The following is a 27,804-nucleotide window of genomic DNA, read 5'->3' on the forward strand; positions in this document are numbered from 1 at the left end:
AAGTGATTGCAGAGAAAGTGAATAATTTCAGCACTTGGACATGAGTTTGGTGTTCATGTGAGCTTTACTTACAGTAAACCAAGTGGGTTTTGCTTTGGCTAGGGTTGGTGATTTTGTTTTCTTTGCTGCCTAGGTAAGAATTACACCTGTGGGTGGTGGATTACAGTATTAGATTAAGTAACTCTTCTTACATACGAACTACCAAGAATTGTGTGGTGTGTAGGCACAGTAAATACTTAATGCAAAAGTGCTGAAAAAAGTGATTAATACTCTCTTAAACTGAAAATTGTTATTTGAAAAATAAGCCAGTCTAGAAACAGTATCTCCTCAGAAATCCTTTTATTGTTCAAATTCCCAACTCAGCTCAGCTGTCCTGAGGAGTTTTTTAATAACCTGAAGCAGATTACAGCTGCAGGCAGGAATCAGACTATCCTCAACTTAATTTCCACGATAGAAACACCTCTCTTACAACTGAGAATTAGACCTCATGGCAGGGAGGTGTTGGGAAGGGACCAAGCACAGGAAAGTGTCATGAACTTCCCTTCCTCACACTGTTCCTCACTTGTGTGAGACATGTCTTTGATCTTCTGGCTCATCTGCTGGACCCTGTGAAAGTAGTGCTCAGAGTCTCCACTCTCAGACTTGCCTGTGGCTCTCCTAGGAATGCACAGGACCAGGAAGGGAGTGTTCCCAGCTTCCCAGTGCATCATCTGGCCAATCACCAGTTGCATGTATCATAATGATACTGGGAGAAATGGTTTTCTTTTCATTTCCAGCACGTGGTCGTTTTCTGTTCAAGATGAAAATGTTACCTAAACCACAGGCAGGATGGTAGTGCACATGAGCTGAGGTGAACTCAGCCACACACAGCTGGTAAGGGTTACTTTGGGAATCTAATGTGTCAAAATCCTCCTTATAAAAAGCAGAACTTTTACTTTAGCGTGTCAAATGGCAAAGATCAGGTTTGAGAATTTCCTCTGATATTTGTTTGCATAGCTAGGATGGGGATATTTATGAATGCAAAGACAACTGATGGCTTTAAAACCAGTGGAAGAGGAGGACAAGAAAAAAGGGGAAATATAAGGTAATTATTTACTACTGATCTATTACAGTTAAGTGCTTATTTCATGTGCTTTTTTTACATCTGTTAAAAATCTAGTTACTCAATGCAAACACAAGAAACCTTTTAGGATGTGGGGTGAAGGAGAATTGGGTAAATTCAGTCTTGCAGAAAGCTCCTTGGAGTTTATTGATATGTGGCTGTAGGAAACTAGATAAAATATGTTGTCTCAGCAAGCTGATGACGAACTCTAATAAATGTTTATGGCCCATAATGAGGGCAGGGGTCAGTGTACTGTGTAAAAAGAAGAACTTTTGGACTTGAGTTTTCCATATGCCACTAAATCTGGTTTATTTAAAGTAGCAATCTTAAATAAACATTTCAGGGTAGGAAAATATTTTTTGTTGGGATAGAATAAGACTTATTTAACAAATATCTGAAATTCCTGCCTCTGCTCTTGTTGAAACCCCCCATTACTGAGCACTCAGTAAAGCCTTTCTTTATTTATGTTGTGCATAAAGGTGTGCTCTGCCCTGGAGGTTGTTTTTGATTGAAGTAACTATTGTAAAGACCTCAAAGGAACCCTTACCAATTAGTTTAAGATCTTGATATAACCTCATAAAATTATTTATAATTTGGTGAGGAATGTTTTCAGGATTTAATTATTCCATTTGGTACTTAATTTTTAACAGTGCACAGAATACTGAAATGTGGACACCAAGGGCTTAATTCTATTCCCATCATGGCATCTGCTACACTGACTTATGTAAGATTTAAACACAGGGATGTTACCTGATTCCTTCTCATATTTTGAGAATTGGATTTACTTGCAATGGAGTCTTTTTCCTAGTTAGTAGTGTTATGATTTTCCTGCTTGCTCTGCAGAAACATTTAGGAGAGAATAGTGATTTTTGCTTGCATGTTCATTGTTAAGGCAGTAAACATCAAGAGTCTTGATTAAATTCTACTTCACTTTGTGAATGGAAGCATTCATATTCTACTTTCCTTAAATACTTGTTCTCCCCTGCTTTTAATCTGGCTTAGTTCTGCTCATTCAAGCACAGATGTCTTCATGACAGTTACCTTTCAAATGTTTCCTGTGAAGGTGAAACCCAGCTTTTTATTTTGTGTTGATTTTTTTTAAACTTTTTTTTGTCTGTGTTCAGAACACTTTGTCTAAATGGAAGGTGTCCTGAAAGACAGGAAAAAAACCTAAACAAAACCCTTCTATTTGTGCAAAGTGTCATTAAAAACTGTGATAGACTAACACTGAAGCACTGTGTGCCTCCCTCTCAAAACAGTGGTTGGTGGGGACTTGCCCTCTAATCTCTTGCTACCCTTCTGCCCATGAAAAATATCAGCAGTAAAGTGATGTAGTGGATTCTTCCTTCACTAGAGCTCTCTGACAAATTCCTGCAGAGCACAAAGAAGTAATAAAGAGAAACAAATTAGTTATTGGTTTTTATTCAGTGACAAATGTTGGGCTCATATGCATGGACAGTGAAGGACATCCTAGGCAGAATGAGTTCAGTGAGATTGGACAAAGGTCCTGGAAACAAAGCAGTGAGTGATTACCCAGGGAGGTGGCAAAAGGTATGTTTTTGCTGAAACTTCCCAATTTCTTGTTTCCCCCTGACCTGTCCCTCACCTGACAAAGTGTGTATACCAAATGGAAGACTTGCATGGAAGATATGAGGAGAAGGAAGCAAACTTCAGGAACTCTTCTTCAGTCTTCTTTATCCTGCCATTCGTTTTAGAAATAGTTGAAATTGGAAGCCCATTTAAAGAAATCTTTAGTGTAAAAAGACTGAAGTATCTCTTAGAGTACATTCACCATTGTGTTGTCTTACTTGCCTAAAGAAAAGCCTAGATAAGAAAAGCCCAGTGCTTTCTCTCTGCTTTATCTCCAAGGAAGCATTCCCTGTGGCAGGGGAGCAGGAAATCTAAAGAATATTCTCTTGTAGGTAGAGCTGGTCATTTCCATGTGCTAAAGGGACCAGGGCTGTGACACAGGGCTTTATTCCCAGTTTCTGCAGTCCCCTATGTCAAGTAAGGGGGTGCCATGTGGTTCATTGTGGACTGAAAGAAGGCACAAGGTTTGATAAAGTCCTGGCAAACATCCTGACACCTTCTAACATTTGGATTTGGAGCTTTATAACTTTCAGTTGTGGCTTACTGATGTTCTGAGTGTTTCCTACATTAAGTCTTTGCAGAGTATCCCAGCACACCTTAAAATGGTGGTGTCATCAATTACAATGATGAGGTTATCTGCAAATTGAAATAAGTATAGTGTGAATGAGCTGTTAAATATCCTGCCACCGTTTGGAGGAGGAGAGATTATTGCACAATGATGCCAGCTTTCCTGATATTCTGACTGGTTGATTCCATCAGAAGGAAGCCTCTACTGAGAGAGGTAAAATCTTGCTGAGGGAATGCAGTATTCCCCAAGTGGTCCCATAACCCATGGAGTACAGCCAGTGTTGGCAGGGAGGAGATGAGAGTGAGAGAAGAGTTTAGCTCTGAATCACCCCCTTGAAAATTTTCCCTCTCCATCAATTTTTAAGAGAGCCTAGAAAAGCTAGTACCCTTGGCCACAGCCAGGCCTCTGACTATCCTCCCGCCCTCTGTACTTAAAATGCAATTTTCAGTGTTCATTTAGTGCCATAATTGTTTTAAGCACTTGAAGAGTGGGAGTAGGGTTTATTACTTTCATATGTGTATCCACTTGCTGTTTTTTCAGAGAGAGCAAGGTTTGACTAAAGTAGAGCTCACATAACATTTCTCAAACCCAAGAATAACTTGTTGAGTTTGCTTTTGTTTTGGATACCTCTGGATGCTTGTGAAATTTAATTGAGTGAAATTATGGTGATGTTTTTTTGGGGTTTTTTTCCCTTAAAGGCAGAAAGGGCGAGTGAGGGGGTCCACTCTGCTCTTTGTACTTGCCATGCCACATGGAATATGGCACTTGGGTGGGATGGGAAGCTTGACCCCATCACACATCTTCCCTTCCTTGTTTGCTTAACCTGCCTATTAACCTTGTCTTACCAAAGGCAGAAACCCTCCTGGGCAAAGAACTTCCCCTGCTACTGTGCTTGTAAAACACCTGGAATAACGGGGCTGCTCCGGAAAAAAAACACCCCTGGCTTTCCCAAAGTGTGAAACCTTGGATCCTGTGGAAGGACTACCCGTGGCTGAGGAGGGGGGACAGGAATGGGATGGGAGCCCTCCCAACAGGGCTCTCCAGCCTGAGCTTATGTAATGGAAAATGGCACGGGTCCCTGCGGAGCGGAGCTGGAATGCGGGAATTGTAGTGCCTCTGGAGCTCTGCGGCTCGTTTAAACAGAGTGGAAACATTGCAGATTCATAAAACTTGTGAGTCAGAAAGTTTACAGCTTTCCTTCCTTACGGCAAGGGAAAAAATCTATACTGCAGCTTTTAGATAAACACGTTAATGTTCAACGGGAATGTGACTGGGAAAGAGCATGAAGAGCCTCTGAGGCAAAGCAAACTTAAAACTTTGGGGTTTGTATATTTTGTGTTTGCTATAGTGCTGTTTGATTTATTTTTTTAGCCTAGTTTTCAGTAATGTTACCTTACTGCCCTGGCACTAATCACTATTTACAGTAACAAATTCTAAATTGCTATTTACAAGGGGAAAAGAAAGCCCCAAAAGCTAAATATGAGTTACTCCACTGCATACCTTTGGTGAATACAGGCATTTGGTGAGCCTTACTTAGAATTTAGGGCCTAAATATTATGTTTTAGAGGTAGTTGCAAATTTTCCTGCTTTTTCATTCTTTATTTCCTTTAAAAGGTAAAATTAAATGAAAAAGGGAAAAAAAAGTATGGCAATATTCCTTTTTAAAAAGGGATAGCAATATAATATTTATTTTAGCAAAAAAAAAGTATGGCAATATTCCTTTTTAAAAAAGGAATAGCAATAGCAATTCCTTTTAAAAAGGGATAGCAATACAATATTTATTTATTTATAGATTTTTTAAATAGAAAATTGTGAATAATTGGTGCCTTATAGATTTTTTTAATAGAAAATTGTGAATAATTGGTGCCCTTAATGAAGAAGAAAATTCTGGATTTAATGAAGGTGGAATTGTCTGGTAAATCCACAAGCTTCATATTCTCCTTCTTGCAATGCTGTCTGAGTACATGCATGTAGTCTTTGGTTTTCTGACTCATCACTTGGGTCTCAGACCTTTTCCACTCCCTGCTTTAAAATAATGGTTTTTGATGCTGAATTAACACTGTTGTACTGGCAGACCATTAGGTCTTGTGGGAAAAGGAAGGAAGTAGCTTCTAGTCTGTTTTCAAGAATTCATTGAAGAAAACCAATTTCTCCCTTTGGTTTTTTCAGAACAGTCAGAATCCAAAATGGGGGAAAGCAGAAGTATCTAATTGGAATGGCACTTCAGAAAAATGCCAGTTTACTCTGTTACCAGTGTGCCTTGTCTCTGGTCTTTTCCAGCAGACTCCATATGAAATAAGGACACATCCATTGTCTCTTACATCTCCATCACGAGCACCAGGCAGGATCTTTCTGTGCCTCCTGGGTGAGGCACATGGGGCTGCAGGGCCAGCTGGAGCTGCAGGGATGTTGTATTAAACACTTCTTAGGCTTTTCTTAGCCTGGAGTTTTAGGGAAGCCAAGCTCTTAGGGGTTGCCATGTTGTCTGTGTCTCTGCTGTCACCCACAAAAGATGTTTCAAAAACTCGTTGGTCAGCTTCAATAAGGCTTGACAAAAGGAGTCATTAACTGAAAAAAAAATAATGGAAGTTCTGGTGAGCTGTGTGAAATGAGCACTGGTACAATGCAGAGCCTCAAATTAGTGTCTCTCCCTGAAAAGCTGGGAGTGGATTTGCTGGTGTGACCAAGCAGCTCAGGGAGCTCAGGCTGGAAGTATGCAAGGATCTGCGGTGAGATGGGCACTGCTGGCAGGTGGGATTCCTTGGTTCTGCAGCCCTTCAGTGACTTGGATGAAAAACATGTTTATGTAGCCTGAAAGTGGAAAGCTGCTCCTCTGATCTTTGGAGTCTTAACTCCAAAGATCAGAGGAGATGATCATTAGTTGGAGAAGATGCCAGAGACTTTCATCCTGGTTACCACCTCTTCTCCAGCTCAGTCTCCTCTCTCATCTGCCTTGGCCACACTGCCAGGCTCTGGGGCTCAGAAGCAATTGCTGGGGTTCTCCATCGAGCTGTAGCTGGCCAGGCTCACTGCAAACATGTGAGGGGATGTGAACACCTATTTTCTCACCTTTTATTCCAAAAATTTCAGGTTTCGTGACTGCATTTATAAAGAAACAGTACAAAATCCTCATGGCTGTCATACAAATGCACTATCAGCTTGTTTCTCCATTTTTAACTGTCAGGATTTGTGTATGCATGGAGCTGTCACCTTTGTAGGCATTGTCTCTGTACTTGGACGGAGAGTTACACAGAAAAAACAAGGCACACCTAATGCTAAGGTCCCCTCTTTTCATCTTTCCCTTTCCTTGCAGAGATGTGGAACCTCTCAGTTGCACCTCAGCTGTTGCTCTTCAGTTCCACATGCAAACTTAACCCACCTTATCTCTGAAGCACAGTCAGATCTCTGTTCCTGTGTCTGCTTTGTCAGGATGCACATGCCCGACTAGCATGAGCAGCTCTCTCTGGATAATTAAGGATGAAAATTCTGGTGCACATCTCTGCAGACACTTGATGATGAAAAGGAACTTGGCTGCTTCAAGAATTGGCTATTTCAACAGTAATGAGATGTTAGGATTGCCTCCTGATGATTTTTTTTCCTTATATGTTAGAAATACATGTAAGTTGAGAGATAGGATGGATGTATGAGGAAGCATCTGTGGTCTGTATTGTGAATGAGGAACAATGCTTGTATTATGAAAACTGATTTTGTAGTAACTGATGTTTCAGTTTAGCCTTGTTGCTCTTCCCTGGGCCAAGTCAGTACTTAGTATGTACCCTGTGAATTTGTCTTGTCTAATTATGGTCACATCTCTGAATAGTTTGACATCCCATTGAAGGAAATACAAAGACCAGGAGGAAGAAGAGAAACAATGTAATATAGAATCAACATAAGAACTATCCACCTGTCCTCTTATGATGTCATTTAACTGGAAAGGTTTTATTAAATATTGGACAAAAACAATGAAATATGATTTGCATTTCACAATTTTTTACTAAGTGTTCAATCTAGACCTTTGGGGCTTAGCTCATCCTTCATTTGCAAACCTGCAGGGTGGTTTGCAGAGCTCTGTCCATGATTGCAGCAGGGCAGCTGGCAGCACTGGAAGAGTCCTGCTCTTTTTCCACAGAACACAGAGAAATGAGCTGCTGTAACTGCTTCTGCTTCCCAGGAGTCATTCCTCTGGATTAATTTATGTGTTTAGTGGTGATTAAACTAAATAATCATAAGGATCTGGATGGATTCCATTCCCTCAGTGTAAAGACCAGGAGGAGGAAGAGAAACCAATGTAACATAGAATGAACATAAGAACTATCCACCTGTCCTGTTATGATGTCATTTAACTGGAAAGGTTTTATTAAATATTGGACAAAAACAATGAAATATGATTTGCATTTCACAATTTTTTACTAAGTGTTCAATCTAGACCTTTGGGGCTTAGCTCATCCTTCATTTGCAAACCTGCATGGTGGTTTGCAGAGCTCTGTCCATGATTGCAGCAGGGCAGCTGGCAGCACTGGAAGGCTCCTGCTCTTTTTCCACAGAACACAGAGAAATGAGCTGCTGTAACTGCTTCTGCTTCCCAGGAGTCATTCCTCTGGATTAATTTATGTGTTTAGTGGTAATTAAACTAAATAATCATAAGGATCTGGATGGATTCCATTCCCTCAGTGAAAGGAAGCTCTTCACAAATCAACAATATTTGTCTATCATTTGTTGCTTCCTGATCCCATATTCTTTCCCTGCCTCTTCCTGTTTGTAGTAAAGTTAATTGGGAATTCTGTTTATAAAAGGACTTATGCAGTGAATCTATAAGGAGGAATAACTTTTACTGCAGAATTTTGCTGAAACTTTTCTCATCCGTTCGGGGTTTGGCCCTGTTTTGTTTCCTGAGCTGGCTGAGAAGGGAGCTGACACTTTTGATACCAAGATTCCCTCAGAGATAATACCTTTATGATCCCAGCTCTAGTTAGGGAAGCCTTGATCAAAGGGAAGTCTGTAGTCACCACTTTACAGAACCATAGCAACAGGGCAGTCAAGTAGTTTACTGGATCTTGCCAGATTTCTGCTAATGGAGTGGAGGCTTGTAAGCAAGGAACTCTTTGCTGTAAGGACTGGGAGGTGTTGGGTTGTCTGCCACACACAAGGGCTGCAAAAGCAGAGAGCTTTTGGCACCTTGACATGGTTTTGTAGAGACATCCTGTTGAATGTCAAGAGAGCTGTTTCAGCTCAGCTTACCACTAAGAATACAGAAAACCTGTGCGGTTCAGAGCTATTGAGGAGAGAATATTTTGGAGTTATTTGTCAGTAATGTATTTCCAAGGCCCAGTGACATTTATCAAAGAATTCAGTGAAACTCTATTAACCCAGCAGCTCTGTTAATGATGTGTGGATTTTTGCTTTCCTTCCCCCCATAGTTTCAACATGCTCTTGCAATTGATTTATTATTCACATGAGGCTGGAGCAGTGGTGGGAGAAAGGGTGTTATTAAAAACTAGCTCCAGAAGAAAAGTGTATTTTCTCTAATTAAAACAAACTGCACAGTGCTGCCAATGTCCCTGTTCCAACTGAGGCAGGTAATGAGATTTAAAGGAAAAAAATTGCCTTCTTGCAAAGGTCATCCCCAATTATGGAATTTGAAACAAAACCTGTCCCATTTTTCTTTCAAGGCTCAATTTTCTCTTCTGCATTCCTACCTGTAGACTAAATTAATTTTCCAAGTGTTTAAGGTTTATTTTTTGAAAACTGCTTCATTTACAGCAGAAGTGTACAGGTGGTCTGAGTGCTTAAAACACTTTCCTCGTAAGAGGCTCCTCATGTAGACTGGTCACAGATTCATCTGGGGAGCCACCATCCGTGTTAGAAAACAGAGACATTTGAAATAAGTCCCTTTTCTCTATACATTTTTAGGTGCTGAGGTTTTTTTTAATAAATTTCCCTGTGTATTTAAAAAAAATATGTATATTTTGTAAGTTAATGCAAGCAAATGGTGATGGGTACAGTTCTTTTGCACAGAAATTAGTCTCATAATGCCATGACAGCTCAGTGATCATACATGTACGTGCTGTTGTTCCAGACCCGATAGTTTGTGGCACTTCAAGAAATTGCTACTTAAGCAGGATGCATAGGTGTGTTTTCTTAGTTTGGGGTTTGCTTGCTTGTGGGCTTTTAAAGCAATTTTTCCATACACATTGACCTAGAATGAGTTTTTCATATTGGGAAGTGCCATAAATCAAAGCCAGATTCATTGAAAAGCTACTAACCTTTTGAAAACCTGGTCACAGAGAATGGCAGGGAAGACAGCTTAATATTTGAAACAAATCACTGGCTTTGTGCTTTCTCAAATCAGTTCAGTGCAGATACTAACACCAGGTTAAAATATGCTCAGAGGAAAGGAGGGTTCACTTGGTGCACATGTAAAGGCAGGCAGTATAATGTCAGACTTTGAAGATTTGAGAGTTTTGTGAGTGTAATTCATGTCATAAAGATCCTGAAGCAACATGTTACTAGGAAAGCATGAGTAGAAAAGAAGAAACACGACTTTGAAAGGATGAATGCCATAGAGGAAGCATTGAAACATCTAATCTTGAATCATTTCAATTGGCCTTGATAGAGTCCTGGAATAGAAATAAAATAAAAGAGTGCTCCATATCTTAGGATGACAGAGCATGGCTTCCATCTCCCCAAAATCTCAGGTGTTTTGCACATTAGCTTCCTGCTTAATTTCTTGTCACAGGTTTCACACAGAAATGAGACCAATCCCTTGGTAGTTTGGAATCCTTTTTTTTTGCTGAACTTTTCCCATATAGTCTTTTGCAAAGGTAGCACAGATGTAAAATCCTTGCTTCTGCAGCTTCTTTGTAAGAACTTCTCTATTTCCAGCCATGTCAGAGAGAGGATCCACAAAGCAGCCATCAATGCTCCCAGAAAATAAAGGATAAGCAAAGGAAACCAAGGCAAATACATTATTTCCTCTTCTTCACTATCCTCTCAAAAAACTGCTTAAATTCAATCTCAGGTATATACTGCCTATAAATTCAAGGAATGCTTCCAGTAACTGAAGGAAAACATTGGGCTATACAGAAGAAAATTTAGCAAGTATGTGAGAGAATTGTTTTACAAACTCTTCCTCTCATTCGATGGAACAAGCAGCATCTGTGCTCCTGATGGGCAGTGCCTTAGCTTGTCTCACAAAATAGTCAAGTTATTTATTTTATTTGTTCATTTATTTATTTATTTATTCAGCAGACTGAGCAGGAATTAATTCATAAAATGTTTGCTCTAGAATCTGCTTGCTGGCTTTTTTTATTAGATAAAATGGGTTGTTACACAGTATTGCCTTGGTAATTCAACATTTAATAATGATACAGATTTTAAAAGCTAAAGAATAGACATAATTCAGGCAATGGTAATGCAAGCCCTGGCAAAACAGTACATTAGCTTATTCCTGAGTAATTTTAATTCACATCTTCAAACTGTAATCATAGTGAACATAGCATTTGGCAGATTGAGCACGTCAGTGCTTCAATTCCTTGATGATAAAAAGGTGCTCTGTTCTGAACAAGTTATAATTACTCTTCCTTCAGTTAAAACTCTGCTCATCTGGGAGGAAAGAGCTGGGGATTTTCACTGTACTTTGCAAGTCTTCCCTCTGCTTCACCTCCCCCACTCGAGATGGAGAAGCCTTGGCTTTGTGTGGTTTTGAAAGATGAAGCTTCTTCCAGTGCCCTGGATGAAATACATTAATTGTGGAGCAGCACACAAAATAGGTGCAGGATGTTAATTAGTACTGTAGGATTTTAAAAGTAAGCATTACCAAATGTATATTAATGCTTTACCAAATGGAGCAAACATGACTTTTTCTTAATGAGCTCTGAGTGTAAAGCTGATATGGGAGAAGGAAATGTCTAGAAAGCATCTTGGTAGGGTGGAGACTAAAAGGTGTGCCAGCTTATGGTGTGGTGGGTGCTGTGCCTGTTTTTCTGAAGAATCATTTCCACATATTAACAATGGGAAGAGGCATCAAAACTTCTGAGAAGTGGAGGGAGAGAAATAAATATTCCAGGCAGAGAAATCGTTCTGGCAGGATCATATGGAATACGTAGCCAGGCCTTGGCAGCTGATGTATGGTTCCACAGAAAGATGTGTATTTCTTCTCATATTCTAGGGAGTGGAAAACCAAGCATTACTGTGTTTCCCATTTTGTCTGGAAAGCCACAAAGCTGACCTAAGGAAAGGCACATGTACAGCTGCTCTGCCAAGGCTTTGCTGCTGCCCCTCAGTGCCTCCCCCTCTCCCATGCTAAATGCTGCTCTCCTAGAACTGGCACGGGCACCACCACAATTTGTAGATTAAATACCTGCTCTTCCTCTCACAGGTGGATTTGCTGAGTTCTCCAGCTCTTTTCCTGGTCTCTGTGAAGGAAAATCCACACTCATCCCTACTTGCATTTCTCAACCCTGCCTACCTGTTTCCAACACTGGCCCAACTAGAATCCTGCCTCATCTCTACCTTGGGTGTCAGCGAGATGTCCTCAACAAGGTGAGTGTTCTGGCTGCCATGTGGATCACTGGGTGTCCTCAGTGAGATGTCCTCAACAAGGTGAGTGTTCTGGCTGCCATGTGGATCACTGGGTGTCCTCAGTGAGATGTCCTCAACAAGGTGAGCGTTCTGGCTGCCATGTGGATCACTGGAAGGAGAATCTGATCTCCAGGGATCTTCCATCATTACAGCTATGAAGCAGCAGCAGTGGAAGCAGGTAATGCACAAGCCATGGGAAGCTGTGGGAGAAGCAGTGATCCACACACCATGTAATTAATCTATGGGTCACATAATATGAAACTTGGGTGTCTTTCTCCTTCATCCTGGGGCAGATGGAATGGTACATTCCTCAGGAACCTGTCAACCAAACTGTCACATCAGCCATGACAGCAGGTCAAGGGCATTCCTGTCACAGCTCTGACCTGCTTGTTTTGGCAGGTCATGGAGGCTGACACAATTATATTCATGGTTACAGCAGGACAAAGGAAGATTGTCTGGTTTTAGTATTTCCTTCAAGTTCTAGGAAAAAACAGCATTTAAACACCATGAATTTTATAATAAAGGATTACTGCAAACAAATCTTTGCGCACCTACTGAAATCAGTGGGGTTGTATAAAATGCGCTTTTATGGTAGCACTGCATTAAGAAACTTTTACTGTTTGTAAGTAATTTCAATTACTAAAAATTAGTAATTTCTGCTCCTAAAGAATAGAAAAAAAAAAATCATATACTTAAAATAGTCAGCAAAATTATCAAATACAGCAGCACTTGTAAGATGCTGGACTATCAGATGTGTAAGAGAGATTGTCTCACATTGCCATGGGTCTCTATTCCTGTGTGTATCCACAGATGTTTGCCTCCGTGAGGAGCCACCTCACACTGCTTCCAACCTGCACCTTGGGTCCCTTCAAAGGGAATTTTTATTCCTTGTGCTGCATGTGCCCTCTTGCCTCCCATGCTCTCTGACAGTCCTGTTCATTAGTTGGATCCTCCAGCCTTCATAAGCTGGCATTAAATACAGGGATGGGGTAGAGGGAAGGAGTGCTTCACCCTAATATTTTGCCCTAATTATGTGCAAGGCTTATGTGTATGGTTTTTTATCCACGTACAAACCTTAAGCCAGGACCTATCATAAGTAGTCCTGTAACTGGATAAAATTTATGTACTTTGACCATTTTAATTTCTTTTTAATTTTTTAATTACTTCTTTCAGTTTCTTCTACTTTTGCTCCATCCCAGTCTGGCCATTAATAGGCTATTTTTTTATTTTTTCCTAAATTTTTAAGGGGATTTTTGACACACAAGCAATAATGTAGAAGGTAATTGTGCTTTAGCAGAAAGCACAGAAATAGGGGATAGTCAGCAGTCATTGCATCTGCTTTGTCCTTTAAAATCTTCCTTGTCTTTACTGCCAGGTAGCAAGCCAGCCATTCAATTCAGTGATTCACTTATGATGATGTCAAAGCAGCTTAGTACTCTTCCTACCACTAAAGTAATTTATAGTCTCCAGACAAAAGACAGTAGGAACTAAGTAATTAAAAATAAGAAGCCCTCTTTCAGTTGATAAGGTATTAGATATTTTCATGCTGTTTGTGTCAGTGTGTCTGCAGTCTTGGTGTCACTTCAGTGTGGGTCAAAGGAAACTCTGCAGCTGCAGATACTTTAGAATTAGTGCAAAAGCCCCAGGATCTGGTCAGATTTGTACTTCTTCACATGTTCTTGGTACTGAAAATCAAGGATTACTGTGTTTCCTGTGCTGTATGGAGAACCACACAAATGGTAGCACACCACCTATTCAGCTGTTCAGGAAGTTCTTACCACCTGGTGTCATCCCTGACAGTCAGTGTTTGGAAGTCCTTCCATTGGTGACCTCTTAGATTTCTTACCCATTTTTAGGACAAATACAAATCTTTTGGTCTCAAATCTGCTAATTTTTTTTAACCTTTTCTTCTTTCTTGGGCATGTCATTTTTTGGCTGCACTAAACAAGACCTGAGTGCCAGTGGCTTATCTACCTCTTATCTACATCTTCAGATTCCATGTTTGCCTCTGGAAAATGCAAAATGTTTTCCATCTTTAATACCAGAAAATACTAAGAAGCTGTGCGAACAAATTACAGTTTCTAACTCTCAGAAGGCACTTGATGTTTTCCCCAACACCAGCAACTCCCAGTTTCCTGGTTTCATCAGTTTCTGGACTTAACTAAAAGTTAGTGGTAGCCACACACTGGCACATTAGAAACACAAATAATGGATCTCTGCTGCTATTCCTGCAACATGCTTGGCTTCTGGGAAGCCTGGATCCTGCACAGGGGCTTTGGGGAGAGCAAGGAGGATGACTGACTACACTGATTGCCCAGAAACACATGGCAAGAAATCTGGGAAGTAAAAATCATTCAAAAGCAGAGGGCCAAAAACAAACAAAAGAAGCAGGGACAAGTAGCAAAGTGCTGTCTCTGTTAGGACAGTCCAGGAGCTGCTAAGTGGCTACGTCTGCAGGCTCTAGATTAATGGCCTTGCTGGGGCTACTGAAGAGAGGAAGTCAGCTTTCTGCTAAGATTAAAATATCTCTCTTCTATTCAAATCCAGATTTTAAAAAAAATTTGCTGAAAAATTCTAGTAAGATTCCCCAAACTTAAGATGTAGTTGTATACTGACCTTATTTTTGCCTTCAAGTGCTGTGAGTTTTCATGTTTCCTTCCATTCTCTGGAATACCAATTTCTCTGAAATTAAATAATCTCAAAAATATCTCCAAGAAACTCCCAATCAGCACTACAGATCGACCTGATGAACTAAAGATGTGAATTTTCATCAGGTTTTATCAAGATTAGCTTATCTCTTCAGAATCTTTTTAAGCTTACCTGCAAGTGCCTGAGTAGGGAAATGCTTCTGTTGTTGTAGAACAATCTGAATTCGTGACCTTTTCAGAATACTAATGCTATTTACCATTAATACCTCTGCTGATAATGCTTTATTTAGGAAAGATGCTCAGCCACAAATGCTTGATTTCTGTCCTTTAGCAAAACTAATGATTCATTTAGGAAAGTCAGTGGAGAATTTTAATATTTTTTGCAGATTTCTTTCCAAATGTTTAATTCTGAAAACATTCATATTTTTTGCAGTATTGAAATGCTAAAAATCCCCTAAGAGTTCTAACATGAAAGTTTGGTCATTTTGGGTCTCAGTGTGCTACATTGTGGTTATTTTCCTGTGATAGACTGGTGGCATTGCAAGACAGTATTTACTATTACAGAAGATCTTCCTTGCTCTTAGTGAAAAAGAGGAAAATTGCATTCTAACCTACATAGGAGTAACAGTGTCTTTTCTGAAAATTAGTGTGACAGAAAGCAATGTGTAGTGTGGTTATGGGCCTGAAGGAGATTCCTACTTACACCTCATGGCTTGTGCCAGCATTTAAAATGTATAACTTTCTGCCTTCCCACTTGCATAACTATTCTTTTCTTCCAGACCTGGATTTTATTTCCTGGAACAAAATAACATTTTAAGGTACTATTAATTTTCAGATTAAACAAGTCATAAAATGTAAATAAGCTTACAAAAGAGCATTTACTTTCTTTTCACAGAGTTGTTAGTATTAGGATTTCTGGATCTTCCTCCCATCGTAATTCACTTTTTCCTCTTGGGTGCCTTACAATGAAGGCACTGTTATGGTTATTACACTGGAGCATGTCACAGTGGGAATGATTGATTCTTCAGAACAGAAGGAAGCATAACTTCTTTCTTCAGCCTCAGTCTGAAAGACAAGCACTAATAGTTTGGGGTGGTTTTCTTGGCTTGCAGATTTCGGACTTTGGCGTCTGCAGCCTTCTTGTTCCATATGAATAATCAATCCTACATCAAAAACCTGGCATAGTTGTGATGGCTGGACTGTGCAGCCCATCGATGGTTATGTTTTAAAAGAAATAATAAAGTTTTCTATTCTTCCCAATTCATGACCCCCCCTTAGCTATGTTCTTAACAAACCTGACCGTGGCAGTCCATTTGTTAGTGAAACCTTCACCACCCCGCTCTTTGTACCTGGGAACTCAGGACTCTGCGTGTGCTTTGTGGATATTCCAGTTGCTCCTTGTTCTCCTTCAGGCAGTGACAACAGGGAGTGAGCTGTCTGGGGTCAGTATTTCAGCCCAGTGACCTAAAGCCAGTAATTGTTTCCCAGGATTTGCTGCTGAAGAGCTTTGGGATCCTGGAAGGGAAAAGCTGTGTGGTCCAGGACAGTGAGGTGGGGATGTTGGGGATCAAGGTCTCTCTGGCACATTTAACATACCAGTTAGTGCCCTCTGCCAAGAATTCCATTCCCACTAACTCTCCCCTCTGGATAATTCCCAATATTCCTGTATTTCCTTACAGCACTCCTGCTTTTAGGCATGTCAGTGTGAGAGTGAAATCCAGGCAAGGAAGGTGCAGCAGCAGCAGCTGTGGAAGGCAGGCAGGGCTGGAGGCAGCCTGGTGCTTCAGCTGGGGGATGTGAAGGAAGGGAGAGGGGCAAACAGGGACATACTGGAATTTGTTGATGAGAAGCTGATGAGAAGCTGAGCTATACTGCGAGTCTGACCCAGGAAATTAGCAAGGCAAGAAGCGCTAAGGCTGAGAACTTACCTTGACACATACAGCTCTTTACCCTTTTCTATTTTGGGGTTTTTTTTTGTTTTTTTTTTTTTTTTTTTTTTTTTTTTTGGTTTGGTTTGGTTTGGTTTTTTTTAATCATTGCTGCAAATAATATTTCTGATTCTTTTCTTTGCAAGGAGTTGTCCATCTCCTGATCCCCTTGGATGGGTGTGTTCATGACATAATACATCTCCCTTGGTTTAATGTGCCCACACCTCCAGCCTCTGCATGTGTTGATGTGAGGGACTTTGGATGAGAGGTTGGAGGAGCAGTTCATTTTGCTCCAGGCAACAAAAATCAGCTCCCTAGCAGAAATTCATGTAAATTCCTTCTTTACAACCACTACTGGCTGGACTTTATGCACTTTCCTCTGAAGTGACTGAAGTAGATTCACTTCTCCCCTGCAGCTCTTGGTTCTCCCTCAGCATTTAATTTATGCATGGATATCCCTGTGTGTGTATTCATCCCTTCTACACACTCTGTGCAATGAGTGTGGGGTACCAGAGCTCAACGTCACATGTTGGACTGCTCTGACTGAACAAGATAGAGTTCTGGCTCTTCTGCTAAATAAGCATCTCCCTGTTTCTCCTCACTAAAAGATTTCTATGCTTGCAGAAAGAATTTGGGGAAGAATCAACCATTTGGCTTTGTGACTTTGTATTTTTCTACTGGTAGGTCTCCAGCTGAAATCAGCAGTGTAAGAATTCGTTCATGCTGCTGCTCCTATGGATTGACAAACTTTATTATATATCTGCAATAAAAGAAAAAGGATTAAAACCAGATTTTGGGTTGTTTTCTTTTTCTTAAGGTTTATTTTGAGATAAGGGTTTCCACAGAAATCTGGCCAAAAGCTCCCCAGTGTTTATGTTCAGTGTGAGTATTGTCCAAGCCTAGTATTGCATGTCACTTACTGCCAGATCCTCTCTGAACCATGGCAGCTTGATAAACATTACTGTAGCATGCTAAATTGTTCTTCTGTGTCAAGATGCTTCCTTGGAGGAGACTGGATGGCTTGTGGTGGAGCCATCTCTACTTTTCCAGTACTTCTTCCATATGTTTTTGTACTAAGGTGCCCACTGCATCACAAACTCCTTTGCACAACTCTGAATACCATGCATATGGCGAGATGCAGAAAAGAGCTGTCTCTCTTTTACTTCAGTCATGAAAACTGAAAATACTTAAAAGCCCAGTTGACTCTTAAATGTACAGAGTGTCTTTGCTTGCTCCTGTGACATTTCTCTGAGAGGCAAGAGGCCTAGAGACTGAAAACTGAAATTGTACATCACAGAGCAGGACTTTCGCACTCAGTGCTGTGTGGAAATGGTTTAATTCAATATCTTAATATCTTTCCTTGAGGTTTAGAGAGAGTTTTGCACATTCCCTTAGAAACAAGAAACTCCTGGACTTGAGAGGTGACTGCAGGAGGCACCCATTTCATTTCCTATTTCCCACCAATATCTGTGATGGGGCAATTTCAGCCCTAGATATGTGATCTGGAAAATACATATTCAGGTCAGCAAACTGCATGTGGGAAGTGTTTGTTGTCAGCTTGCATGCTGAGAATTTAAACCAAAGTAGCAAAAAGTTCATTCTCTTGGAAGTGATGTTTCAGAGTAGCAGAAAGTATTCTACCATGACTTCTGTTCTTTGTTAACTTTATTTTTATGGGATTTGCAGGCCATATGTTATTTGGACACACTGGATGTCTCATTAGAAGTTGTTAAAAGAATTTAAAGCTGAGGAGTTGTCTTTTTCCTAGAAGAATGTCCTTTACACAGCTAGAGCAATTCCAACACAAATTTCAGTTTGGTCTTTAGCTTTGTAATGTGCCAAAGGTACCATTTGACTATTCTAGGCTTAATCTTCCTCTCTTTCCAGGAGCTGATGCAGCAGAATGACATTGGCTACGTCCTGAATGCCAGCAATACTTGTCCAAAGCCTGATTTTATTCCAGAATCCCATTTCCTCAGAGTGCCTGTGAATGACAGCTTTTGTGAGAAAATTTTGCCTTGGTTGGATAAATCAGTCGATTTTATAGGTGAGCACAAAACTTTTAATTCTCTCTCTCAAACTGTGTTTGGGTTTCTCAGTGTGTCTGCTGTGCTGTTTTGGCTGGAGAAGCACCGAGTTCTTTCTGGGTAGTGTGAAAATACCCTCAGGATCTATGGACATGATCAGCATCACTTCATAAGCACAGGAGCACAACGTGGGGAGATTCTGCCACTGCATATTCCTGCATTACAGAACAAAGACACTTCAGAGCTGCCTTCAGGCAGCCTCGTAGCTGCCTGATGTATGTCTGCAGAGAGTGGGTTAGAAATTTGGACATACAACTTCTGCCTTTACCTTTGGGAACTGAACTAGCCATATTTGAACTGGCCAAATTGTTCCATCGTGAATGCTTGCTTTTTACTTGTATATAAAATTAGAAACAATCACCTTTCCCAGACATCTAAATAGGGCTGTTTATGTGCACATTAAAATGAGCTATGCTGTGACTGCAGGATATTTCCTGTGTGTAGTCATGCTTTTTCTATATCAATGCTACTACACAGTGCTAGAGGAAATAAGTGAGTTTTGTTTCAAGCTTCCATGAGATTTGCAATTAGCAGTTCAATTGGAAGCTTTGAATAATTTTCAATAACACTTCTTTCTTTAAAAACTTTTTATCCTGGTGTGATGCTGCTGAGTTTGACAGTTGCCAATTTCTTTTGCCATGTAGAAAAAGCAAAAGCATCCAATGGCCGTGTGTTGGTGCACTGTTTAGCTGGGATATCTCGCTCTGCCACCATTGCCATTGCATACATCATGAAAAGAATGGATATGTCCTTGGATGAAGCTTACAGGTAGGGACAAATCTTCCCTTCCTACTAACTCTTGTGCCTGTTGCCCTGTTTTTAGGGTGGATGATAAAAGTTCTATGACCAAGGGCAGAAGCAGACATTTTATCTGGTAGTTCACTGGCCACATTTGTTTTAAGCATTGTTTTTCTCCAGAAACAAATTAACGGTATTGAATAGATATCACACAGCTAATACTGATTGCCCACTGCAGAATGATCTTTGATCCAAGCAGGCAAATACATGGAATGTAAACTGGTTATTCAGTGTATGTGTCTTGTCCTGCTTCTGGCCAGGATGGGGTTAATTTTGCAGTAGCCAGGAGGTTATTGTGTGCCACCTCCTGTCACTGCTGGGAGCAGGGGAAGGGTCCCTTGTGAGGCAGGGTCGGGTGCTCTGGGGCTTCCACACAGTGTGAATCATTTGCCTTCTTTCTCACACCCTCTGTCATTACTATGGTGCTGTTACTGTCCATTTTCTAATCTCACCGCTGTTTCCAGTAAATAGTTGTTACCTCAGCCCATGTGGTACCTCATGTTACCTCAACCCTACCTCCAGCTCTCCTCTCCATCCTGCTGCAGAGGAGCAGTGCATGGTTTGGGAGTGTTTTGGTGGGAGCATCATTTCTGAACCACAGCTGCTGTGTACAAACACACAGAGTAACAGCATCTTGTGAGCCACAGGGACAGCAGAATGGGGGAAGAGAGAACTGAGGGTATTTAGAGCCACACTTGGGACAAATGCTGGGCTGGATCTGTCTCCTGCAGTTTGGTAGTGCTCACAAAGAACTGCCTGACAGTGAAATGCCCAGGAATGGAGAAAGCTTCTTTGTTGCTCTTGAAGCCAACCAAAAACTGTGTGAGAAAGCATTTTGAAGTAACACTTCATTTGGCATTTGGTAATATTTGTGGAGACCCCTTCCCTTTCCTCCTTTACAGATACCATTTTTTCTCTACTTGGATTGTGAACACTTTCCTACCCTCCAGGTGTCTTGGTTGACTTCTGTATTTACTTTAACCAACTGCTTTGTTGTGTTGTACAGAAAATGATGATTTTGTTTTTGCTGGGCTCCCTGGCACAGCTAATGCAGGAGTTATGCAGAACCAGTCTGAGTAATTGCCCTGGAGGAGGGGCAGAGGAGCCCCTTTGGAATCAGCTGTGTGTGATTCCAAACCACCATCCCTAAAACAGGGATGAGGACAGAGAGATGAACACTGGATATTGCCATGTAGAGCATAATTTCCACTGAAATTTTTCTTTTAAGCTGTTGAATGTCGTTATGTGTGCAGTGAAAAAACTGCATGTAAGAGGTGCCTGAGCTACAGCTCTCTCCTGCTGTGTTTGGACACTTCCCACATTTCCCTACTAGAGCCTGCTGGTGGCTTGGTGTTATGCAGGAATTCCAACATGGAACAGGTGTGGTTAAGAAGTTAAAGCTGGGTTTTTCAGGTACAGATAACAAACATGAATTGCAGTCCATGTGCATAGATACTGTGCAAGGTGTGAGCTCAGTGAAAAACCTGCCTGGTCTCAGGCTGTAGTGGCTGAGGGCAGAGCTGTAGAGAACTAAACACTGCTAAAATGCACACACTTCAAGGAACTTCTTCAGGGAGCTTCTAAATTCCTCCATGAAATCTCTGCATTAAATTCTAGTTTGTATCTTAATCAAAAGCATGAACAGAGTGTGAAGGATTAATCCCACTAAGTCTTTTTCTCTTAGGAGTGAGCAACTGCTGTGAAATTTAGATTATATTTCGTCATATTTCCTTTGATATGGCTCAGGGAGAATCATTTGCAGAACATTTCACTCATTGGTTTGGGATCTCTTGTTGGCCAAGCTTAAAAGAAAAATACTTTTCTTTGAATTAGTGGAAGTCATTAGATAAAATGTTTGTCTGACACTATTACAAAAATAAAAAGGTGATACTATTACTTGAAGCCGAAGTCAAAGAAATAAACTTTTAAAATATTTTGTATAATGGACTATTTAACAGAAATAAACGTAAGTATTAAACATTATACGTTTTCTAATTGGGAAAAATAATACATATTTTGAGATGAAAAAGCCTGCAAAGCAGGGGATCCAGCATGCTCTCCCTACTCTTTTCATTTAAAAAAAAAATCTAGTTTTAAATCTGGGATTGCCCAGTGTTTTGGAGAGAGAGGAGAAAGTGGCAAGAACAGAGTGTTGGCAAGGCTACCACAATCCTTTAATAACTAACCCAAGTACAACAACTTTGACTGGAAAAAAATGAACAAAGACTATGAATTCCTGGGAGCAAACTGCTAAAAACCTTCACATCAAATGCTAAGAGGACAAACTACAGAGTTTCTCCTGAGGACACTCATTAGATTTCTCCATTTGCCAGTGTTACACTTCCTGGTGGAAGTTTCCACTATCAGCTTGTTCAATCTGATATTCCAGTTCATAGTGTCAGCTTGACTACTCCTAGGATTGTTTGTTCTCTGGCAAATTAAAAAAAAAATAGTAATAGAAAATGCAAGTTTTGACATGGTTCATGTGCTAGCATGTACACACATCCACAAGTACACCTTTCCATTTTTCTCACACTGCTTTTAATGACTGCACACTCATCCTCTGTACACTTCCCCAGACAGGTTTTATTTCTAATAGTATTTAATTTTCCCAGTGACACATTGTATGTGTGTTTGTACTAGATTTAGCTCCTCGAGCTTTCTTCCCTTGTTAATTCTCTTGTCATCCGGTTAAGCAGAGTTCCAGGAATGTTTCTTAAAAAAAAAAAAAAAAAAAAAAAGCAAAACCAAAACTGGAGGAGGAGGGATTTGGGCACCTCTGTTTTGCAGCCTGTTTAAGCAAAGTATTTATTTATCTGTATTGCAAATCAGACAGGTAGGAAGTAAGAATTTATATTTAACTTTGAAGTAAATAATAGAAATCATGTGATACAAGTCTTTTGTACATTTAGAATCCTGGTTCAGCAAAACGTTTTCCCTACCATTGCACTTTCAGTGCATGAGTGGATTGGAACACCAGTGCCAGCCAGGCTGCTTCCTACAGCACCCAAAAATACCCAAAATAGGTGAACTCTTCCAGGGATTTGGAAATCTTGTTTCCCTGTACTCCTGAGCCCCTGCAGAGCTTGAGAGAGGGTTTTTGTTTTAATGCTGCATTTGCACCTCTCCAGTTTTGGTCACCCCATCAGTGGTCAGTTACAGCGTGGGGCAGAAATGGCTGGCACTTGCTGGACAAGGTCAGAATGTACCAGGGCTCTGTCCTGCCTGACAATGACAAACAGGGTAGGCAGTGCAGCAGTGACATGTGAGAGGTGACAGGGACATGTGATGTCACTGGAATGGTGGGGAAGTTGAACACTCTCTGTAGCACATGGGAAGTGGTCTCTTGGCTAAAGCTCAAGTGCTGTTTGTGCAAAACTCCAGGAGTTCTTTACTCTGGCCAGAAACCAAGGTAGCAAATATCCCAGTGATGAAGTAAATAGGGAAAATTATTCACCTGAATCACTTGTGGGCATCATGAAGAGTTAAAATGCTTATTTTCCCCCACACTTTTTAGCCATCTTTAAACTATAGAGACAATTAAGAGCATGCAGCAAGCAAAATATTGCTTTAAACTGCTTTTTTAAAACTCCATCCTCAAGTTACTTATGCTTGACTGAACCTTAGTCCAAGTTAAGAATAGGCTGCAGACATTCACAACACTCTGTACAGGGTTATCTTATAACTGAGAAGCAGGCTCTTGAATTAATTCTCCCTTTCTTTGTCCCCTCTTACCAGATTTGTGAAAGAAAAGAGGCCAACCATTTCTCCCAACTTCAACTTCCTGGGCCAGCTGCTGGACTTCGAGAAGAAGCTCAAGAACCAGAGCGGTCAGCCTGGCCACATCAGCAAGCTGAAACTCCTGCACTTGGAGAAGAGCAGCGAGCAGGTGCAGGTGCTGGAGGGCGGGCAGGGCAGCCTCTCCCCCGGGCAGCTCTGCCTCTCCGCCGCCTCGGAGCTGCTGGAGCCCAGGCCCACGGACAGCGGCGCCGCGGCCCGCGGGCACCCGGCCCCGCTGGAGGACGGCCCGCTGGTGCAGGGCATCAACGGGCTGCACGTCTCCCTGGACAAGGTGGAGGACAGCAACCGGCTGAAGCGCTCCTTTTCCTTGGATATCAAATCCGTGTCTTATTCGGCGAGCAGCAGCTGCGTGACCGCATCGGTGCAGGGCTTCGCCGCCTCGGAGGACACGCTGGAGTACTACAAACACGCGGCTGCCCTGGAGGGGGGCAGCAAGCTGTGCCAGTTCTCCCCCGTGCAGGAGGTGTCGGAGCAGAGCCCGGGGAGCAGCCCCGACAAGGAGGAGGCGGCCCGGCCGCAGGAGGCCCCGGGCCCGTGGCCGCTGGACAGCCCGGCCTCACGGCCACACGCGGGCCGGGCCGGCGGCGGCGCGGCCGCGCCTCGGCCCCTGCTGTACCCCCTGCACCGCAGCGGCAGCGTGGAGGACACCTACAGAACGAACTTCGTCTTCGGGCTCTCCACCAGCCAGCAGCACCTGGCCAAGTCCGCCGCGGGGCTGGGCCTCAAGGGCTGGCACTCGGACATCCTGGCCCCGCAGCCCTCGTCCCTCACCAACAGCTGGTACTTCGCGGCCGAGTCCTCGCATTTCTACTCGGCCTCGGCGGTGTTCGGGGGCGGCGCCGCCTTCCCCGCCTACAGCTGCAGCCAGCTGCCCTCGGGCTGCGAGCAGCCCAGCGCCGTGCGCCGCCGGGCCCGCCAGGCCGACCGCGGCGACTCCCGGCGCAGCTGGCACGAGGAGAGCAACTTCGAGAAGCAGTTCAAGCGCAGGAGCTGCCAGATGGAGTTCGGGGAGAGCATCCTGTCGGACAACAGATCCAGAGAGGAACTGGGCAAAGTGGGCAGTCAGTCAAGTTTTTCAGGCAGCATGGAGATCATTGAAGTGTCCTGAGGGGTGGAGGCTCGTGTGACTGTGGCAGAGCTGCTCCCCCGGCGTGTGAGAGGTCCCTGTAAATCTGAAACTTTGGGTAAAAAGGTGCAGGGAGGGAAGAACCAGAGGCTTTGCTGGGAGCCAGGGAAAGGGTGGTGCTGCAAGGAAGTGACCACGGCCTCTGCCCGAGGAGAGCAAGGTTGCTACTGGGTTTTTCTCCTTCCCTCTGGGAGAAGGGTAGAACATTTCACAGACCTTTCCCTGTCAGAGGAAGCAATTCTGTGCAATGGATTGCCCATCCTTTCAGTGGCTTTTAACAAGGAAGCTCTCTTGGTGTCAAACCCTTTCTCTGCTTCCACTGAACCACGCTCCTACCTGTCAGAACTAGTCTTGTTCTTCCCTCCCCGTGCCCCATGTCTTCACCAGTGCACCTTAGCCCTGACACTGAGCCAACCTCTGGAGGGAGACCTTTTTCCTGTAAGAAAAGGAGACTGGGAGTGATTCCAAAGGCCATAGGGACCGGTTACAGCAAGGCTGGTCTGAACACACCGTTCAGACAAATGTAAATACTGGTGTAACTATTGTTCTAATGAATAGGCTTTAGGTGATTCGCTAGAGAGCTGCTTCAGAGAAAAAAAACCCCAGTACCTCAAAAATACATAAAATAAACTAGGGCTTTATGGCTGCCACATACTGGCAGTGAGTCATAAACAATGTGAACAAGTAATGACTGGCCACATTTCATTATTTTTTTTAAAGCTGTCCACGCACAAGTGTTTCAGTTGGCTCAGCAGCAATTCTTAAAAGAAGATGAATGAACCATACTTAGGACTGTTTCCCCCTGTCTTTTGATAAAATATTTGTATTTTTGATACTAAGCTGGCTTCTGGAAGAGGGGTAGCTGCTTTGGCTTCTAAGCTATAAAAGAGTGGTTGATACGTAGACCTACATGCAAGAGAGGTGGCCGGTAGGAGTGGCCACAACACACTTTTCTTGCCCATTAACGATTCAATTGCTGAAAAACAATTCAAATGTTTGGGTTTTTTTAAGGTAAAAATGAGCTGGGGTAGGCTTTTGTCCTTAGCTGAGCAGTTCCAGGCTGGAACTGCAGATGCTTAAGGCTCTACCACATCCTGACCCTCTGCACCCCAGGGCAGACACCTCCATCTCGAGGAGGTGTCACAGCCCTGGTTTCACAGGGGATGAGGCACAGCCCTTCCCATGTTTTTAACAGTGACCCAGCTGCTTCCCCTCCCGCCTTGGCTGCAGCTCACCTGGGGCTCCGTGTGCACATTGCCATGAGAGGTTTAAGGTCAGCGAGGGATGGTACCTGTGTAAAGCAGCCACTGTGTAAAGCTGCATCCTTCCTGCCCCCAGGGCCTTCCCCAGCACCCCTCAGAACACAAAACTGTATTGTTTTGTCCCATTTCAGTGCAGGCAGCTGAAAATTGTAGTAACAAATAATTGACCCTGGCCAACAGCTTTAAAAAAAAAGATTGTCAGCAGCAAACTGAAGCCCTAATTCAAGTCAGCAGCTTGTTGGGTTATGTTTGGGGTTTTTTTACTGTAAGTTTAGCTACTTTGTGACTCAAATCTCAGGTTTTACTATATTGAAAAGTGGAGAAGATTTTTGTCATTGTTTTGTTTTGTGGCTAGGATGTGACTTTCATTTCCTACGATGGACCGTTGAAAATAGCACTGAAAGCTACAGCATTGATTAACTTGATCCTAAAAAGTGCAAAAGGCACAGAGAGAGGAGGCACCAGGAGCCAGAGCCCAGAGGCTCTTTGTGCTGCGTGTACAAGAGGCTGGACAAAGGGCCTGGGCCAGGGAGAGGCTGACATCACCCCGGACACTGTGTCAGGTGCTGGCTGTTCACTGAACGTGCTGCCACTTGTCTCTGTTTACATCTCCAGTGGAAGTGATTACATCACAACTATTTTCAGCTGTGTGTGCATTTGCCTGTGCTAACAGTTGAGCAGGGCTGCTCTCAGCCACATTTCAGGAAGAGCGGGTGGCTTTGATTTAAACCGGTTAATGGGAGGTAACACGTATCAATCCCTAGAGGCAGAAACATTCTTCCTCTTTTGTGCTCCTTCAGACATGTGTGTTCTCCCCTTCTTTGTATGTTTGGGGCTGGTTTGGCCTTTCGAAGAACTGAAATCTGGTCTTGTGGCTCCTCGTGATTCCCAGTGCGTTCTGGATGAATCCAAGGTGTAGGCTCAGTACTTAGAGGGGGCAGGTTCCCATAGGAGGAAGCCTTAACCCCATGTCCTGCACAGGGTGGTGCCCCGGCTCATACCTGAACTAGAGTCCTGTCCCTGAACAATACTGGAAATGGTTTGCAGAAGTCTGAAAAGCAAAGTGGAAGATGTGAGAGGGAAAAATGTGTACATTTTCAATATGAATATAACGTATGGCATTTGGTGTGTGGCATACTTGGCATGTTTGGTGTATGGCAAGCTGGTGAAATGGTTCAGAGAGACGTGAGTTTCTCATCTTGTTGTGTCATGAGCATTACATGTATGTTATGATGAAATAAAATCAGAAATGGTACCTGTTTATACAGAAAGCTGAGGAAGGAGTTGTGGAGTGTTTTACCTGCAGCAGGACCTGCTCCCCCCAGCACCAGGAGAGCAGGGGCCTTGTCCTTTATGGGACACCCCCTTCCCTGCAGGTGTGGCCATGAATGACAGGCCTGGAGCAGCTTTAGACCACTTCTCACAAGCAGTAGTGATTTCACAGCACCAGGAACCATTATGTCCCTCCACTGATGAGCAGCAGTGGCACTTGTCTGCATTAACACCTTCCACTGTCTAATCCAGGTGTGAGTAACCTGTTCCTCAGGCAGCTGGGGTGGTCCTGGTGAAGCAAGTATTGAAAATGCTGAAGCTACCCAGAATGAACCCCATGCTTTTTTCTTGCCTCCTTCCCATACTACTTATTTGAAGAATAATTTAATTACTCGTTTAAATACTTGTTTTGACTGATGTTGTCAGTCTTGAAGAATTCAGAGCAAACTCTGCTCACTGAGATTGGAGCAGACCCCCCACTGCTGCTTCAGAGAATGGCTCACACAAATATAGCACAGATTAGAATTAAAGAGGGCTGTCACAGTAGCACCCTTAGAGGAGAAAGCTTCGAGTTTATGTAACAGCATCTTCAAACTCAGGTGCAGTAATAAAGCCTTTTCTTTTGAGAATTTCAAAGCACAATCCCAGAAAGGGAAATGCAAAATCTTCTAAGCCTCTCTAAAAGAAACCATACCATCAGTCAGAGCACAAGGAACAACCTGTGTGAGTTTCTGTGCTTACTCTCTGCAAACAAGACCTAGCAGCTCCTAGAGAACAAAACACGAACCATGCAAATTCAATGGCATCATCAGCTGCTTAGCCTGCACAGCAAGCTGACATGACAATCTTCTAAGATTTAGCTGCTCACCCCAGTCTGAAGTCCACTTCTGATTGCAGTAACTCTGTTCCCTCAAATTCTGTTTTTTGAACCATTCACTTCAGCTTTCAGCACTCCTGCCTGCTTTGCAGGATTTCTCTGCTCCTGCTCTCTCCATCCCCGGCCCTGCCACCAGCCAGCTCTGGGAAGAGACAGCCTAACTCC

At 42.6% G+C, this 27,804-nt stretch overlaps 1 protein-coding gene across 6 annotated transcripts in view; it reads left to right on the plus strand.

Moving 5' to 3' along the window:
* DUSP16 (dual specificity phosphatase 16) overlaps positions 1–26,745 on the plus strand; it is a 63,780-nt gene extending 37,035 nt beyond the window's left edge. For all 6 annotated transcript variants that reach the window (XM_041398872.1, XM_041398869.1, XM_041398873.1 and 3 more), the window contains 4 exons: positions 11,638–11,801; positions 18,304–18,463; positions 19,148–19,271; positions 23,040–26,745. In XM_041398872.1, coding sequence (XP_041254806.1) covers positions 11,638–11,801; positions 18,304–18,463; positions 19,148–19,271; positions 23,040–24,210 — 1,619 coding nt within the window. In that variant the 3' untranslated portion in view covers positions 24,211–26,745. The remainder of the gene's footprint in view (positions 1–11,637; positions 11,802–18,303; positions 18,464–19,147; positions 19,272–23,039) is intronic.
* The last annotated feature ends 1,059 nt before the right edge of the window (positions 26,746–27,804 follow it).

Source organism: Onychostruthus taczanowskii, unplaced genomic scaffold (assembly GCF_017590055.1).
Source record: "Onychostruthus taczanowskii isolate IOZ18803 unplaced genomic scaffold, ASM1759005v1 scaffold15, whole genome shotgun sequence".
In the NCBI taxonomy this organism is placed as follows: domain Eukaryota; kingdom Metazoa; phylum Chordata; class Aves; order Passeriformes; family Passeridae; genus Onychostruthus; species Onychostruthus taczanowskii.